This window comes from Ylistrum balloti, unplaced genomic scaffold (genome assembly GCF_031769215.1).
Source record: "Ylistrum balloti isolate Yb309-2 unplaced genomic scaffold, AGI_CSIRO_Ybal_v1 Utg369994, whole genome shotgun sequence".
Lineage (NCBI taxonomy): Eukaryota > Metazoa > Mollusca > Bivalvia > Pectinida > Pectinidae > Ylistrum > Ylistrum balloti.
In genome coordinates, this window is record NW_026782075.1 from 81,789 (window position 1) to 102,154 (window position 20,366).

Here is a 20,366-nt window from a genome sequence, read left to right on the forward strand (position 1 = left end):
CTTACGTATGCGTCTTGTCATGAGTTAGAATACTGTTGTCAGACCTGGTCTCCTTACCAAACATCTTAATACACAAAGTGGAAATTGTCCAGCGTAATTTTCTTGAAGTAAAAAAACAATATTTGAAGGCATATGCTGAACTAACTCAATGCCTTGTAGGTATATGAATCTTTCTAATTTGGAGGCGGGCATCTTTTGGACTGTGTGTTTCTTCACAAATGCGTCAATAATGCTTTTGATCGTCCATATTTGGTCAACCATTTGGTCGTAATTTACGATCAATTCGTGCAGATCAGTTTTACTTTCAGGGAAGTAGAATAAACGTTACAGAGTGTTTTAAACGAAAATCACTTTATCTTCCTTGGTCTTGCGTCTGACTGAGATATATTTCATTTATCCCTAACAGAGTTTTAAGTAAGGTTAAATGATATTTTCTATCACTACTCGCTACTTCCATTAACTTTACACGTTTCTTTTAGTCTGTGTTACATGACTGTGATGTTAAACTTAAGTTGAACTTTTGTTATCCATTTTGTAAATGGTCCCCTGTGGTTTGTTGATTGGAAATAAAAATAAGGCATTTATTTGGCAATGACGCGTTGTCAAAATGAAGCTTTGTTCAAAAGCATCTGTGAACATTTTACATTGACTTTATAACATTTAAAATGCTTATGATAATACAGTAAAAGAAATTTCGTGGTTTTTTTTTATCGTTTTGTTTGTTTGTTTGGAATATGTTTTATTTTCATCTATCGCGTTTTGCTATACATTGTAATTGCCGTCGACAGTTTTTTTATTTCTATTTCAAAAACTTATTTATATGATAATATCGTTTGTGTATTTTAATTGTTCGCTGTCTTGCAATTCTGTCGATATTCTTCTAGCTATCAGGGTCAGGAATCACGTGTATATGATTGTACGACGTCGTTATTTTAAATAAGGAGTACATTAGGAGTTCATTGATCGTCGACCGTTGTCCGTATTTCACCTTTCGTCTCCTCGTTATTTATTAACCATGTCAGTCGCAAGCAAGATCAGCATTTCATCAATCAGCATCAGAAGCTTGTATATTTAGATATAGATTTAATATAAATGTGGTATGTTGTGACACACAACTATACTGTAGATTCTAGGCTAAACCACAACTATTCTAGCTTCTTTACATAACCTAACACCATCCCTCCCCCTCAAACAAATACACAGACATAAAGCTGCTACTCTACAGAACAATGGTCATGGCACAAAGTTACTCAAGAGAACCTCGATCATGACCCAAAGCAAATCAAGAGCACCTGGTCATAGCACAAAGCTGCTCAAGAGAATCTAGGTCATGACACAAATCTATTCTGTATCTAAAACCTATTTCAAGTTACTGAACGAGTTAACCCACACACCTAAAATTTTACTAGTTGTAATCAAATACGCATTCAGCATTTCATGTTTGTAATGAATGTTCATTTTTTTAACAAAAATAAGAAAACGAAATCTGAATAATCATTTATCGAGCTTTGTGATTAAGTGTGTTTGTTACAGATTGATGAGTATAGTATTCAACTCCAGATGTTCCAGAACGTTAGAAATACAACCACTAGTAATCTATATCGCTATTGCTTCTCTGCGAATCATCAAAGATTCAACACATTATGGCTTTGTTAAATAACTCATTAAGTGGCAAAAATAACTAGAATACTAGTATTCTTCGTATTAAAATATACGTTTGTCAGTTATATTTTGTCACGTGATGCCCGGGTCAGTTAACGTCCAATTAAAACCTAACCGACGAGAAGTATTAAAACTATAAACAGGTCAGTTAAATCGTATGAATAATGAAAACTAAATTCAAAACTAAGAGGAAACTGGTTCCATTCACTGCTGCACTATCAACACGACCTTAAATATACGTGTCTCGATGTAAGTGATACTAATTATATATAATTAACACGTAATCCAATTACATATTGACTAAATCAGGTGATCTGACCATGCGACATTATTGTACATAATTTACTTGCCGAAATATTTCCTATTTAATTCCAATGTCCTTTGTCTGTAAAGGACGCCTTTAATCTGAAATGCTATTCATGCACTAGATCATTTGCGCGTTTGAAGGAACTAGTATTACAAAGCTTCCAAACGACTCAGAAGTTATTAAAAAAAATATTGTCTACTTTTTCCTTACCTTGCAAGCTGCTACCTTTATGTTAGTTACTTATGCACTGAGGAGCAAACAGTCGATAATTTATGGTATAGTATAGTTTTAACGAGGACTCTGTTATGTCTATGGATTCGAAACTCAGCTAAGACACGTTTTACCCAACCCCGTGGCCAATATACGTTAAAAATATCATTTGAAGTCAAATCTGTATTTAAAATACACTAATATATAAAAACAATAATGCGATAATGATAAACAAATAAACTAACTAAAAAAACAAACAATAACGCTAAACTGCTTCGTGTGGCATCGATGGGCTGCAGGATTTGATAAATCAACAGCAGTTTCGAAGGAAATTTTAATTTTGCAACAAAAAGTCATATAAACTTCTGGTTCTGTTAATTACAGAAAACGATCCTATCAAAACATTTACAAAGAATTTGTTGTTTACAAGATATGTGAGATGTATTCTTCTCCATTTAATTTTGTTACAGTCCTTATAGACCCATATGTTGGGCGCATTAAGATTTGAAATGCACGAACAAAGAATCAAATGCTTCTTTTAAAACTTTATCCACGATTTCTGTTTCGAAAATTTGAGACAAATCTATTTCTGCGTCTCATCTGTCGCTCTCTTTCTCTTCGCTCTAGAAATCGTTTGGCTGCTGCATCTCTTCCAGCAGCTCTCTCCGATCCATAAATACGATGACCTCGTCCTCCTTTCTGCGTCCTTCTCCTACTCTTGACCGGTTTAAAGTTACTGTGCCTTGAGGCTGCACTACCAGCAGGGCGCGGTGTGGTTGTCTGGAAATGTCCTCTCGGTTTTACTCCAGGAATAGACTGCTTCTTTCCACGCATGGTTGTCACACCACGGCAACTGTAGCAACATAGTGAGCGTTTCTGAGTACATGTGTACTCCGGATCCATTTTAAAAGTAGGCGCACACCGACTGTTCTTATCCCCAAAAGGACAATCTGAAAAAAAAACCATAAGTGACAATCAAACATAAATCCCACAAGTTTTGAAATACTGACACATATTTCAATAAATATTAAAAAGATATTACTTGTATATCTAGATCCAACCACGACAACCAGAATTTGGTGAGAATATTTTATTTGTGGGTTGAAATTGATCTTATTATAATAAGTACAATTGAAAACAAAACGTAGAATAGACATAATTTTGTTAGAAATAATAGGGTTTTGATGTCCAATAAGAATTGATCATATCACAACATTTTTGATCTGTTTGATCCGAGAGAAATTTTAATCCAGGAGAGAAAAGGACCCCAGGTAGACAGCCTGAGTAAGACTTTCATTACAAGAGAAATTACATATTTATGAAGACAAAAGCTGCAAATATTCTTCTTTGATATATATACTAACGGAAAAAAGAAACTGTGCACCGGAGAAACGTTTATAAAATCTATAATTCTTATAATATTAGGTTAAAAGTTTGCATGTTGCTTTATTGATTTCATTACAACAAAATCAATATGGATTTTCAAATTGATTTGAGTAACAATTCATTTCACAGGGGTTCAAATCCTTATGGGGTCAAAACCGAGTTCTCAATGTCAATAACGAGTGTGTCCACCATTTGCGTCAATGCAAGCTTGGCAACGACGTCTCATGGAGCGAACTAATGTGCCGAAGAAGTGCTGGGGAATATTGTTCCACACTCTGATCAAGTCTTGGCCGAGTTGATTTAACGTCATTGGCTGATTAGGCAGCTGACGTAGACGACGTTCCATCTCGTCCCACACATGCTCGATTGGTGCCAAATCTGGCGAGACGGCTGGCCATGGAAGAACATTGATGTTCTGTCGGTTTAAGTAGTCGGTAACAACACGAGCAACATGCGGACGGGCATTGTCTTGCTGTAACGTGACTTGACGTTGTTGGGCACGTATGAAGGGCACAACATGTCGAATGATAGCATCTCTGTATTGAATCTCGGTCAAATTACCTTGGACTAACACAAGAGGAGTTCTGCGATGGGTAGTGATCCCTCCCCAGACCATAACACTGCCACCACCAAAAGAACGTCGTTCTACGACACAGGCATCTTGGAATCGTTCTCCAACACGGCGATACACTCTGTTACGGCCGTCACTGCTGTCTAAGAGAAATCTCGACTCGTCCGTGAATAAAATACCCGTCCATTCACGTTGGGTGTATCGGATATGCCTACGGCACCACGCTAATCTTGCTTGGCGATGACGTTGCTGCAATACAGGTGTATGGCGGATCGCGGCCGGTGTTCTCTCAATCGGTTACAGACGGTTCTTGGGTGGATATTTCTTAGTCCAGGAATGTTCCTAGACGTTAAACTGGCCGTTTGGAAACGATTCCTTAGATGCGTTAACCGTATGTAATTGTCCTGTTGATGTGACGTCACACGCGGACGTCCTAAACGCGGTCTATCAAGAGTGATTCCATATTGCCGATAACGTCTTGCTAAAGACTGTATGGTATTCCTATGGACATTGAAACGCTGTGCGATGTCATTTTGGGTCATTCCTGCCTCAAGCATGCCGATTATCCGCAAACGCTCATTTTCCGTCAACCGTGGCATTATCAGAAATCGCTTTTTCTTGGAACTAGGATGTTTTTTGGTTCATATGGTACCCACAGAGGGATATTGACACAAAAATAACGATAGGTATTCACTGACACGTGTACTGCCTTCCAATTAGGTATTGATCATATTGCCCGGGTAGGTCGCAAAATGCACGTGCGGTAGGTGACCTAATCACGTGATAGCGTGTGGTATGACACGATAAATATACCCATGAAATTTTATTGAGAAACGTTCGGTAGTTTCCGAGATAATTAAATTTTAGTGATTGACAGTTTCTTTTTTCCGTTAGTATATATATAATTTGATAAGTATTCTTCATCTTTGTATTTCCTCAGAATTTCAATCAAACAAAATGCAAAGAGGAATGGGCCATTGAAAATTTAGTTCTTAAAACACTGGATCCCTATTTAGCAGAAAACACAAGAATAATCTACAAAATTATTCCAGCATTGTTTTGTTAGAACTTTTGAAATGGTACTCCTCCGTTGGGCAAATTCAATTAGGCCTTGTAAACTAGTTACGTCTGAATGTTGACAGACGGATGTCGCAGTACGACTACAGTCACCAGGCCGTCCTGGCAAGGTGGGCTAACACGTCCCGAAGTACTCGTTTTTAGTTCAGAGTAATTACCTGGTATGTCCGATCTTAGAGATTCACATGTAGCACAACATCTGCTCCTGGTGGCCAAGGTGTAACATTGACGTGCGGTGATGTCAGTACAGTGTCGGCCACTGTCGAAACAGGCTTCGTAAACAGAAAATACACACAAGAATAAATAAAGTTCATAAATACTGATAGTAAACAACAAAATGCTGATATTAAACATCAAAATACAGATAGTAAACAACGAAATACTGATAGTAAACAACGAAATACTGATAGTAAACAACGAAATACAGATAGTAAACAACTAAATATAGATAGTAAACAACGAAATATAGATAGTAAACAACGACCTACAGATAGTAAACAACGACCTACAGATAGTAAACAACGACCTACAGATAGTAAACAACGAAATACAGATAGTAAACAACTAAATATAGATAGTAAACAACTAAATATAGATAGTAAACAACAAAATGCTGATATTAAACATCAAAATACAGATAGTAAACAACGAAATACTGATAGTAAACAACGAAATACTGATAGTAAACAACGAAATACTGATAGTAAACAACGAAATACTGATAGTAAACAACGAAATACAGATAGTAAACAACTAAATATAGATAGTAAACAACGACATACTGATAGTAAACAACGACCTACAGATAGTAAATAACGACCTACAGATAGTAAACAGCGACCTACAGATAGTAAACAACGAAATACTGATAGTAAACAACGAAATATAGATAGTAAACAACTAAATATAGATAGTAAACAACGAAATATAGATAGTAAACAACGACCTACAGATAGTAAACAACGACCTACAGATAGTAAACAACGAAATACTGATAGTAAACAACGAAAAATAGATAGTAAACAACTAATTATAGATAGTAAACAACGACCTACAGATAGTAAACAACGACCTACAGATAGTAAACAACGAAATACTGATAGTAAACAACGAAATATAGATAGTAAACAAATATAGATAGTAAACAACGAAATATAGATAGTTAACAACGAAATACTGATAGTAAACAACGACCTACAGATAGTAAACAACGAAATACTGATAGTAAACAATGAAATATAGATAGTAAACAACGACCTACAGATAGTAAACAACGAAATATAGATAGTTAACAACTAAATATAGATAGTAAACAACTAAATATAGATAGTAAACAACTAAATATAGATAGTAAACAACGAAATACAGATAGTAAACAACTACATACTGATAGTTAACAAAGAAATACTGATAGTAAACAACGAAATACTGATAGTTAACAACAATAACAACATAGCGACATGGCAAAAGGATCTTGATCAAAATTCAAATTTAAACAAATTAAGTGAAATTGATGTCTGGATGTTTCTGTTGACAACCTGTAAGAACGTGGAGGTGAGTGATGAAGACAACTTCTACAATAAGCCTTTAGGTATTCTCACCTGATTTAGTCTCCTTTAATACTGCCTCCTTGCTTTTAGATGGTTGCAATGGCGGAATACTCTTTGAGAGAGGAAACTTGCTTTTGTTTGAAACTTTAGTAAGTGGTGATTTAACCGTTTTTATGGCCGTTGTACATGGTTCACAACATGTTGACCTGAAGAGGCTATTTTTACAGATTCCTCTTAGCCACGTATCTAGCCAAGTACATGAAGCTTGGAAAAATGTTGTATTTTTTTTAACGCATTCCAAAACGGGTTCTATTTGCCCTTTGTTTTTAGATTTAATGGATGGAAATTGGCGACGTCGATTATTTCTTTTCTTCGTCCTAAAATTGTCTCTTGGCGTTTTCGTTTTAGGTGGGCGTGTTGCAGGCGGACGAGCAGTAAAGACAGGTCGAACCGTCGTTGTTCGCTGCGTTGTCACCTGACGCGATACTGGTCGGTCTCTTGTAGAACCTAATACCCCACATGTTTCACAGCAAAATTTGGCATTCTCTGGTGTGCTGCAGTCGCTGGGATTACACAATCTGTATCGATCTCCATATTCACAGCCTGTAGGAAAAGATTCAATACCAAGTTGTTCTCAAAACATAGATTGTTAATGTCAGTTTATATATATATATATAGGTCAAGATAAAGTATGCGAATATGCAGTTTTCTTTATTTTTCTTTTTTTTTTAATGGGGTGGTGTTGGGGGAATATGGGTTTTCTCTTCGCTAGGTCGAACTTTCCCTCAAAGAAATAATAATATGGCTTTCTAGGATATCAATGAAATTGCTCATTAGTCTTTATGCTCATAAAAAATCAAGAAAATACTAACATGGCTACTTAATCATAAAACAAACTCTAATTCCATAAAACTAGGGCAAGCAAAAGAAAGGTTTACACGGAGAAACCTGAATAAGTGCAATGAGGGTAAGACCAGACAAGACGTTCCGGAATAATAAGCGTCTTCTGCTTCATTGACGACACCCGCCATGTAAACATTGGTCAATCCAAGTAAGTAATATCACGTTCTTAAATGAGGACAAGGTATACAAGAACGGAACTAACAGGCAAACTAACGTCCAGCTCCATGTCGCACAAAAAGTTTATTTCTCAATGAGATCACTATGGCGACCATAAAACTTCCCCATAATTTTCATGAGTCTGCTTTGAACTGAAGTATTATGAGTTTGTCAGTCAGTTGACGACTTCTTGCACGAAAAACGTGATAATAACAACAGGTGCTCGAATATCGAATTATCTGTGACTTGTAAACGCCATAGGTTGGAGTTGCAGGGATATTGCTATCCAGAAACGGAAATTAACAATAGGGAAATTCAAATCGTCACGGTTATCATACTACTTGGTGGACAACTGCCCATGTTGGTTTCGTTGTAGGAAAAGATTGGGATAAGCAGCTAATGTAGAAGAGTCAGTCGTATTTTTTATTTAAAGTTCTGGTAGATATATACGATGGACGTAGTCACTAAACTTCTTGTTATCTAAAGACAAGACGTCATCAATATATCCGAAGGTGAAATTAAACGATAACGATATTATGTTGACACCATATATCATACCATAGCTTTGATAAGGAATTTTGTAACTTTACAATTTACACAAAAACCATTATTACCTGATACACCAGTGAAATGCTTTGCGCATGTGCTGCAACACAAGGCAGCATTCGCTTCAATATAGCACAAATCTTTCCGTGACTCCAGCATGGCGCACTCTGTTGTATTTTTATCTCCGTATTCACAACCTGAAATGTGTAAACGATAAACGGCACGTCATTATGACGTCAGTGGATTCTATATATAGCCACATTAATAAATTATATACCCAATTTTGAATCGAATGTAAAGAAGAATGATGCGTTTATTTAACTCTAAAAACTTTATCATATGAACATACACGAAGAGGCCCTGATATAGTAGTCAGCAAATGTCACATCAAAGTATGACTTTGATTTCACTTTAGATATGTAAAAAGACCATATTCCTACTTTTGCTATTCATTGATTAATCGATCTATCGATTAAACCAATCAATGTCACGTGGACCTACCGACAGTGTTTGTTTTTAGACTAGCACACGTGCTACAACAGAACATCGTGTAATACGGGTCGTAACATCGGAAAGGCTGGGACACCAGGAAATCTTTACATGACAAATTGCGTTTGGGTCCAAACATCCTTCGCGAATCCCCATGAACACACACATCTGGTAAAGAAAAATCACAGATACACACTTGTTAGAGAGGACTCTACAGAAACACAGAACACAATGACAGTTTTTATTAATCCTTTTAATGACGAAAACGACAGCTTGACAAAAAATGTTTACAATATGAAAAATATAAAATTTCATATATTTATTTGCATCTAATTAATTGATCTTATGAACGCCTGATATTTGACAAATACTCAGTTAAGCTGATCCGTTATTTCTGATATCTAGGATTGATGTCAAAACATTTTCAAATTACACTTAGATAAACAGTAAACAGTTGTCATTATACCCTAAAGGACAAGTGATCCCTCGTTGTATAAAATATTTGTTAGATATAACAGAGCTTTGAACGGAATCCAGGATCCGATAACAGACATGTTAATCTGTAATGTACAATTTTCGTATTTTCTCACCATTTTTGCCCGGAGCAAACTCAGAGCTTCTACAAACGCCATCGATACACCACTACAAGGAAAAATTAGAAGATATGTACGACAAAAGGGTAAAGAGTAAACCAGGGCGATATTCCATGCTGATCCCTGTGAGAATTACTCTTGATACAGGAACTTAAAAACACTTCAAGCTTAAGAACATTGTGTGTGACACAATTTTATACCATTTATTTTGAATTTTTCTGTCTACTTAAGACAAAAACAAAGAAACTACCACTGTGTCAACAAAACTTTAATACAAACTCAAAGTACATAGAAAAAGGCTGAATTTAAACAAAGAACTATTTACACCTACTCAGTCTCATCCGGACAAAATGGTCATATTAAGTGGTCACTCTAAGTACGTAATGTGACGTTTACACACGAAAACACTGCAAACAGCAACGGAACCAACAGGTATACTAACGAGCATCAAACACTGCAAACAGCAACGGAACCTACAGGTATACTAACGAACATCAAACACAATAAACAACAACGGAACCAACAGGTATACTAACGAGCATCAAACACTGCAAACCGCAACGGAACCTACAGGTATACTAACGAGCATCAAACACTGCAAACCGCAACGGAACCAACAGGTATACTAACGAGCATCAACCACTGCAAACCGCAACGGAACCAACAGGTATACTAACGAGCATCAAACACTGCAAACAGTAATGGAACCAACAGTATACTAACGAACATTAAACACTGTAAACAACAGCGGAACCAACAGGTATACTAACGAACATAAAACACAATAAACAACAACGGAACCCACAGGTATACTAACGAACATCAAACACTGCAAAAAACAACGGAACCAACAGGTATACTAACGAACATCAAACACGATAAAACAGCAACGGAACCAACAGGTATACTAACGAGCATCAAACACTGCAAACAGCAACGGAACCAACAGGTATACTAATGAGCATCAAACACGATAAACAACAGCGGAACCAACAGTATACTAACGATCATCAAACACGGTTATCAAAAATGGAACCAGCAGGTTCAACGTCTACTTGTAAACCTTATATTATGTTGAAGAAGATGGAATGTTGCTCTAGAAAAAATGGAAAATTTACATTGTAGAAAATGAGATCATCACGTTTATCACAGAGCTTGACAAAAAACTGTCCTTGTTGATTTTCTTGTAGCAAAAGACCATGGTAAGAGGCCAATGCCTGCCGTGTGCTTGATTTCTAATTGTGGTAAGTATAAAGATTGGACGAGGTCAATAGATCTCGTTATGTAATAACAGAACATTATAAATATGTCTGAAAGTGAAATAGAAGGACTTCGCAAGTTATTTGTCATTAGCGTTGATGAACTCTCCGATAAACTCTGTCTCACATAAAATAGCTACAAATGAGATACAGTGTGTTCCTTCAGATATTCCAAAAGTCTGAAGATACAAATCTTACCATCAAATAAGACGAAGGAAGGAACTGCCAACCAGAATTTTTTTTCGGTAAATGTCTTTTTTGAGATGGACATATTTTTCCAAAAAATGTTCTATTCACTATTTTTAAGCTGATTCAAATAAACAATATATATTCAAGTCTAAGTACATTGTGTGTGATAAAGGTTTTATCACATAATTGGACTGTTATACGGTGAAATCGCCGATGGAGTATCCATGTTTATGTCACAAGGGAGATAACTCAAACCAAAGTTGTATAAATTGTAGATCTTTGAGCTACTGTTTTTATTCTATGGTTGTAATCAGTAATTTCAAATGTCTCTTGGAGTTGGGCATAGAAAACAGTTAGTTAGAGTTATGGTAAATGGACTTTTACAATAAAAGAAATGCATTTGTGATTTTGTGCTTTAAATTAATACCGTGTGTTATTTTAGAAAGGAGAAAAGGCTGATAAAAAATGGGAAAACATTACAGAGATTTGAAAATATGAATAAAGATGATGTTTTAGAGGTAATACAATCTGGAATACCAAAATTAAACAACATGCCATGAGACCTATCATATATCTATAATATTTCTATATTCTCCAATCTTTTTTATTGACAAAGGACATAGTATATATATACTTATAACAACACATGTCCTCGCGCAGGAGGGCTTCCACTCATCATAATGATCATTCACACTGACATCAGATATGCACTGACACGAAAGAAACAACACGCATATCTATAAAAAAAACAACAACAACAACGAGGGTGACAGTTAAGATAAATAAATTTGATTACTACAAAATGAAGAGATTAGCGTATTTTCTTGGGGGGATACTTGTATTTAAGTGAAACAAATTGAAAACTTCTTGTCTTTCTTCCTATGCATTTTGTCATTCTCTGTAATATATTTCGTAATAGTCTATAATTTTTTTTCTCACTTTTTTCTTTTTCATATCTATTTTAATTCTTTCTTTTCAACGACTGGTTTGGTTTTGAAAAGTTATCTTGAAAAGTATATGTATACTTAGTATGGATAAGAGTGTAGAAACAATATCAGTTCGGCAAATATCCGCATTATTGGTAATTATTGACATTTAAAGATAAGCTGTATCCAAGATGGCGACAGTTACTCCTTAACAACAGTGGTTACCTCGCTTATCTATATCACGTTTTCAGTAGTGAACGATAAGGTTTTACTTTAAGTTGAAGAACATACAGTGATTTTCTCTCAAAGTGAACGTACAAACTTTATTTTCACTCAGTTTTGACCAATTAGAGAGCACTGGTTTCGCAGAGAAAACATCACAGCTGGTTATCGTGCCAACTGCTATTGTTAAGGTTTGAGAATCAGTGTGTTCCGATCTTGGGACAGACAACCGCTCAATACACTTTTGTTTTGTTAATATGACTGCCTGTTCATTGAAAAAACCATTGAAACATGATCTAAATTAAAGCATGCCAGCGTCACGTGTGTTGCAATGACTTATAGTTATATCATTTGAGTAGCTGTGCCCAATATGTAGTTATATTTCATTCGACATAATTAAAACATCATAACACGTCGGTAAAACACATATGATTGGTGCCATTCCAAGAGAGACGATATTTAAAGAGACAGATTCTATCACAAAAAGGTGAGGTATTTTGCGAGAGAGACGAGTAGGGTCACAAGAGATATGAGTTCTTTTACACAATTCAGTTACCAGAGAGATGAATACAACTATAGGGGAGATGAATACAACTATAGGGGAGATGAACACAACTATAGGAGAGATGAATACAACTATAGGAGAGATGAATACAACTATAGGAGATGAATACAACAATAGGGAGATGAATACAATTGTAAGAGAGGTAATCAAACGAGATGGGTTCTTTTACATGACAACTTACCCTTTTATCACCGCAAGATGTTCCTCTATAAGCGTTAAATATGTTGAAACTTTCACTACTAAGTCGATTTTTACACGCCATACTGGTACATATATCGTGTGGTTCTCCCAGTCTGCCGCCCTGTAACGAACGAGGAACACTTACAAAAAAGGACAAATCAATAACATTATATAAGATACAGAACATTAACGGACAGGTTACAATATTGTGAACTTTCTCAATGATTGGTTCAATAGAATTCCGCACTGTCAGTTACAGTAGATTTCTTATCTTACAGTTACGGTAGATTCCCTCTCTAACAGTTACGGTAGATTTCCTCTCTAACAGTTACGGTAGATTTCCTCTCTAACAGTTACGGTAGAATTCCTCACTAACAGTTACGGTAGATTTCCTCTCTAACAGTTACGGTAGATTTCCTCTCTAACAGTTACTCACTAACAGTTACGGTAGATTTCCTCTCTAACAGTTACGGTAGATTTCCTCTCTAACAGTTACGGTAGATTTCCTCTCTAACAGTTACGGTAGAATTCCTATCTTACAGTTCGGTAGATTCCCTCACTAACAGTTACGGTAGATTTCCTCTCTGACAGATAAATAGTTTTGAAGGACAAAAGTTGATATGAGCTACAAATGATGAAAGAGACGTGCATACATATAATCATGCTATCTAACATATCACTCGAATAAGTTGTTAACCCTATTTGTTGATAATACTGTAGTATATCAATAGATTACAAGACTACTCACCCAGGCGTAATATGACGGGTAACCCAGATTTAAAGCGCATTGTTCGTTCGGATTGTATTTCTGGCCGAGCATGGTACTAACATGACTGTCAAACTCTCTACTATCATATACAAAATCTTCCTTTTCTAAGCAGTGCCCTGGACCTCTGTAAAAAGTAAGGGAAAACATCACTACTGTAAATTTAAGCATTCCAACCGGAAATATTTACCGAAACTCAAGCATTAGCTTATCAAATCAACACATCAGGACACAAGTATCACAGCATCAACACACCAGGACACAAATATCACAGCGTCAACACACCAGGACACAAATATCACAGCGTCAACACACCAGGACACAAGTATCACAGCGTCAACACACCAGGACACAAGTATCACAGCGTCAACACACCAGGACACAAGTATCACAGCGTCAACACACCAGGACACAAGTATCACAGCATCAACACACCAGGACACAAATATCACAGCGTCAACACACCAGTACACAAATATCACAGCGTCAACACACCAGGACACAAGTATCACAGCGTCAACACACCAGGACACAAATATCACAGCGTCAACACACCAGGACACAAATATCACAGCGTCAACACACCAGGACACAAATATCACAGCATCAACACACCAGGACACAAATAACACACAGACACAAATATCACACACACCAGGACACAAATATCACAGCGTCAACACACAAATATCACAGCGTCAACACACCAGGACACAAATACCACTGCATCAACACACCAGGACACAAATATCACAGCATCAACACACCAGGACACAAATATCACAGCGTCAACACACCAGGACACAAATATCACAGCGTCAACACACCAGGACACAAATATCACAGCGTCAACACACCAGGACACAAATACCACTGCATCAACACACCAGGACACAAATATCATATCAACACACCAGGACACAAATATCACAGGACACAAATATCACAGCGTCAACACACCAGGACACAAATATCACAGCGTCAACACACCAGGACACAAGTATCACAGCGTCAACACACCAGAACACAAGTATCACAGCGTCAACACACCAGGACACAAATACCACAGCATCAACACACCAGGACACAAATATCACAGCATCAACACACCAGGACACAAGTATCACAGCGTCAACACACCAGGACACAAGTATCACAGCGTCAACACACCAGGACACAAATATCACAGCGTCAACACACCAGGACACAAGTATCACAGCGTCAACACACCAGGACACAAATATCACAACGTCAACACACCAGGACACAAATATCACAGCGTCAACACACCAGGACACAAATATCACAGCGTCAACACACCAGGACACAAATATCACAGCGTCAACACACCAGGACACAAATATCACAGCGTCAACACACCAGGACACAAATATCACAGCGTCAACACACCAGGACACAAATATCACAGCGTCAACACACCAGGACACAAATATCACAGCGTCAACACACCAGGACACAAATATCACAGCGTCAACACACCAGGACACAAGTATCACAGCGTCAACACACCAGGACACAAATATCACAGCATCAACACACCAGGACACAAGTATCACAGCGTCAACACACCAGGACACAAGTATCACAGCATCAACACACCAGGACACAAATATCACAGCATCAACACACCAGGACACAAATATCACAGCTTCAACACACCAGGACACAAGTATCAACACACCCGGACACAAATATCACAGCGTCAACACACCAGGACACAAGTATCACAGCATCAACACACCAGGACACAAATACCACAGCATCAACACACCAGGACACAAATATCACAGCATCAACACACCAGGACACAAGTATCACAGCATCAACACACCAGGACACAAGTATCACAGCGTCAACACACCAGGACACAAATATCACAGCATCAACACACCAGGACACAAGTATCACAGCGTCAACACACCAGGACACAAGTATCACAGCATCAACACACCAGGACACAAATATCACAGCGTCAACACACCAGGACACAAATATCACAGCGTAAACACGGACACAAATATCACAGCGTCAACACACCAGGACACAAGTATCACAGCATCAACACACCAGGACACAAATACCACAGCATCAACACACCAGGACACAAATATCACAGCGTCAACACACCAGGACACAAATATCACAGCGTCAACACACCAGGACACAAGTATCACAGCATCAACACACCAGGACACAAATATCACAGCGTCAACACACCAGGACACAAATATCACAGCGTCAACACACCAGGACACAAATATCACAGCGTCAACACACCAGGACACAAATATCACAGCGTCAACACACCAGGACACAAATATCACAGCATCAACACACCAGGACACAATATCACATCAACACACAGCGTCAACACACCAGGACACAAATATCACAGCATCAACACACCAGGACACAAATATCACAGCGTCAACACACCAGGACACAATATCACAGCATCAACACACCAACACACCAGCATCAACACACAGGACACAAATATCACAGCGTCAACACACCAGGACACAAATATCAACACACCAGGACACAAATATCACAGCGTCAACACACCAGACACAACACACCAGGACACAAATATCACAGCGTCAACACACCAGGACACAAATATCACAGCGTCAACACACCAGGACACAAATATCACAGCATCAACACACCAGGACACAAATATCACAGCAGGACACAAATATCAACACACCAGGACACAACTATCACAGCGTCAACACACCAGGACACAACTATCACAGCGTCAACACACCAGGACACAAATATCACAGCGTCAACACACACACAAATAGGTCAACACACCAGGACACAATATCACAGCGTCAACACACCAGGACACAAATATCACAGCATCAACACACCAGGACACAAATATCACAGCGTCAACACACCAGGACACAAATATCACAGCATCAACACACCAGGACACAAATATCACAGCGTCAACACACCAGGACACAAGTATCAACACACAGGACACAATATATCAACACACCAGGTCAACACACCAGGACACAAGTATCACAGCATCAACACACCAGGACACAAATATCACAGCATCAACACACCAGGACACAAGTCAACACACCAGCATCAACACACCAGGACACAAATATCACAGCGTCAACACACCAGGACACAAATAACACAGCATCAACACACCAGGACACAAATATCACATCGCATCAACACACCAGGACACAATTATCACAGCGTCAACACACCAGGACACAAATATCAACACACAGGCGTCAACACACCAGGACACATATCACACAACACACCAGGACACAAATATCACAGCGTCAACACACCAGGACACAAATATCACAGCATCACAGCATAAACAACACACCAGGACACAAATACACAGCATCAACACACCAGGACACAAGTATCACAGCGTCAACACACCAGGACACAAATATCACAGCTTCAACACACCAGAACACAAGTATCACATCATTGACACACCAGGACACAAGTATCACAGCGTCAACACACCAGGACACAAGTATCACAGCGTCAACACACCAGGACACAAGTATCACAGCATCAACACAGGACACAAATATCACAGCGTCAACACACCAGGACACAAGTATCACAGCGTCAACACACCAGGACACAAATATCACAGCTTCAACACACCAGGACACAAATATCACAGCATCAACACACCAGGACACAAGTATCACAGCATCAACACACCAGGACACAAGTATCACAGCATCAACACACCAGGACACAAATATCACAGCGTCAACACACCAGGACACAAGTATCACAGCATCAACACACCAGGACACAAATATCACAGCATCAACACACCAGGACACAAATATCACAGCGTCAACACACCAGGACACAAATACCACAGCATCAACACACCAGGACACAAATATCACGGCGTCAACACACCAGGACACAAATATCACAGCATCAACACGCCAGGACACAAATATCACAGCATCAACACACCAGGACACAAATATCACATTGTCAACACGTCAGGACACAAGTATCACAGCATCAACACACCAGGACACAAATATCAAACAGCATCAAAACACCAGGACATAAATATCACATCATCGACACACCAGGACATAAATATCTGGTAACGTTTTCAGCAGTATAATCATTGTAGAGAAATTCCTAATTCACTGTATGATATGAGAATATATTTACTTACAACGAGTCGAAATAATCGATAATTTGGTCTTCCGAACAAGTCGAAAATCTGTACGAGTTTTGTCCCTTTGTTGCATCTCCAGCAGTGCCTCCACCAACAGCTGTCATGATAAATCCGTCGTTAGGGTCACAATGGTTGTCATAGCGACGGTCGCCATCGTGACTTGCACCAAGACTAAAGCAAGATATTGTATGTATTACCTACAGCATATACAACTGAGTGTGTATACTTAATGAAGGGATACCTTATATGGTAAAAACATGACAAACAATTTGGGTCCAAAGGAATGAAATGAGTAAATCTCTAACGTGGTCTAGAAATCCAGATTTAAGAGCAAAGTAACACAATCATTCACTATACAGCCTCATAGGGAGGTATCAGTGATATTTTAGTGTATACTGTTATATAAACTATATCAGACGAGACGTGATCAACATGTCTGCATCTTTGTTTTCTGTCTTAACTAATAGGCTCTTCGATACATTCATGATGAAGACAAGGGACAGGTACATAATTATTTCCTATAGGTATGCCAAAAGTTTGTTAGAAGAACTTACCTCAAAACTCATCTAGGAAATCCCTGTGCGCCAGTTCATGTGTTGCCGTGAGGATATTTAGTCACCTACCTGTGCGCTAGCTCATGTGTTGCCGTGAGAATATTGAGTCACCTACCTGTGCGCCAGCTCATGTGTTGCTGTGATATTGAGTCACCTACCTATGCGCCAACGCATGTGTTACTGTAATGATAATGAGTCACCTACCTGTGCGCAAGCTCATATGGTGCTGTAACGATATTAATATAGAGTCACCTACCTGTTCGCCAGATCATGTGTTGCTGTGAGGATATTGAGTCACCTACCTGTGCGCCAGTTCATGTGTTGCTGTGATATTGAGTCACCTACCTGTGCGCAAGCTCATGTGGTGCTGTAACGATATCAATATTGAGTCATTTCCCTGTGCGCCAGCTCATGTGTTGCCGTGAGGATATTGAGTCACCTACCTGTGCGCTAGCTCATGTGTTGTTGTGATATTGAGTCACCTACCTGTACGCCAGCTCATTTGGTGCTGTAACGATATCTATATTGAGTCAAATACCTGTGCGCCAGCTCATGTGTTGTCGTGAGAATATTTAGTCACCTACCGGTGCGCCAGCTCATGTGTTGCCGTGAGAATATTGAGTCAGCTACCTGTGCGCGAGCTCATGTGTTGCTGTGAGGATATTGAGTCACCTACCTGTGCGCCAGCTCATGTGTTACTGTAATGATAATGAGTCACCTACCTGTGCGCCAGCTCATGTGTTGCCGTTAGAATATTGAGCCACCTACCTGTGCGCCAGCTCATGTGTTGCTGTGATATCGAGTCACCTACCTGTGCGCCAGCTCATGTGTTACTGTAATGATAATGAGTCACCTACCTGTGCGCCAGCTCATGTGGTGCTCTAACGATATTAATATTGAGTCACTTCCTTGTGCGCCAGCTCATGTGTTACTGTAATGATGATTCACCTACCTGTGCGCCAGCTCATGTGTTACTGTAATGATGATTCACCTACCTGTGCGCAAGCTCATGTGGTGCTCTAACGATATTAATATTGAGTCACTTCCTTGTGGGCCAGCTCATGTGTTACTGTAATGATGATTCACCTACCTGTGCGCCAGATCATGTGTTACTGTAATGATAATGAGTCACCTACCTGTGCGCCAGCTCATGCGTTGCTGTGAGGATATTATCGAATCCGCCCTCGTCTTCAACAACAGAAACACCTTTGTCTTTACATACTGCCTTTATATGAGCAAAACCTACAATGAACGGAATAAATTTCATTTATCGATGGCATGATATTCTTACCTATTGATTGCATCTCTTCTGTCCAGACTCTGCTACATCACCAACTTATCTGTGAGTTTTCCGTTTCTAGATAACAACTTTCCATCATCCCAAAACTATGGTGTTTACATGTCGTAATTGATTCAGACGCTGGGTTTTCAAGGGATGCAGATTGATGAGAACTGTAGGGAATGTTTACAGTCGTTAAAGCGATCTCATTGAGAATATTCTATATTTTTCTGCGATATGAAACTGGGCGTGTTTGATGTTTGTTAATTTTCTGGGTGGTTTCATCGTTGTATACTTTGTCTTCTTTAAGAACGTGACATTACTTACTTGGTTTGACCAAGATTTACATGGCGGGTGTCATCGATGAAGAAGAAGCTTTCTCTTCTGAAACACATGGTCGTATTCCCCTTGTAATTTTCGTGTTGATTCTACACCTGTATTACTCTTACATTGTATATGTATTATATCGATATTGTCTTAACATCGGCATTCCTTTTACCCGTGTATCAATTTATCACATTCATTGTATGTATCTGTATTGTATCTGTATTGTATCTGTATATCTGTATTGTATCTGTATTGTATCTGTATATCTGTATTGTATCTGTATTGTATCTGTATATCTGTATTGTATCTGTATTGTATCTGTATTGTATCTGTATTGTATCTGTGTTGTATCTGTATTGTATCTGTATATCTGTATTGTATCTGTGTTGTATCTGTATATCTGTATTGT

At 38.5% G+C, this 20,366-nt stretch overlaps 1 protein-coding gene across 1 annotated transcript in view; it reads right to left on the minus strand.

Annotated features, from left to right (window-relative positions):
- Nucleotides 1–2,725: 2,725 nt before the first annotated feature.
- LOC132548006 (uncharacterized) overlaps nt 2,726–20,366 on the minus strand; it is a 55,710-nt gene continuing 38,069 nt past the window's right edge. The window contains exons 10-19 of the mRNA XM_060211820.1: nt 19,488–19,593; nt 17,795–17,968; nt 13,540–13,684; nt 12,793–12,912; nt 9,448–9,499; nt 8,870–9,025; nt 8,437–8,565; nt 6,815–7,366; nt 5,372–5,485; nt 2,726–3,129 (exon numbers count right to left, since the gene is read on the minus strand). Coding sequence (XP_060067803.1) covers nt 2,726–3,129; nt 5,372–5,485; nt 6,815–7,366; nt 8,437–8,565; nt 8,870–9,025; nt 9,448–9,499; nt 12,793–12,912; nt 13,540–13,684; nt 17,795–17,968; nt 19,488–19,593 — 1,952 coding nt within the window. The remainder of the gene's footprint in view (nt 3,130–5,371; nt 5,486–6,814; nt 7,367–8,436; nt 8,566–8,869; nt 9,026–9,447; nt 9,500–12,792; nt 12,913–13,539; nt 13,685–17,794; nt 17,969–19,487; nt 19,594–20,366) is intronic.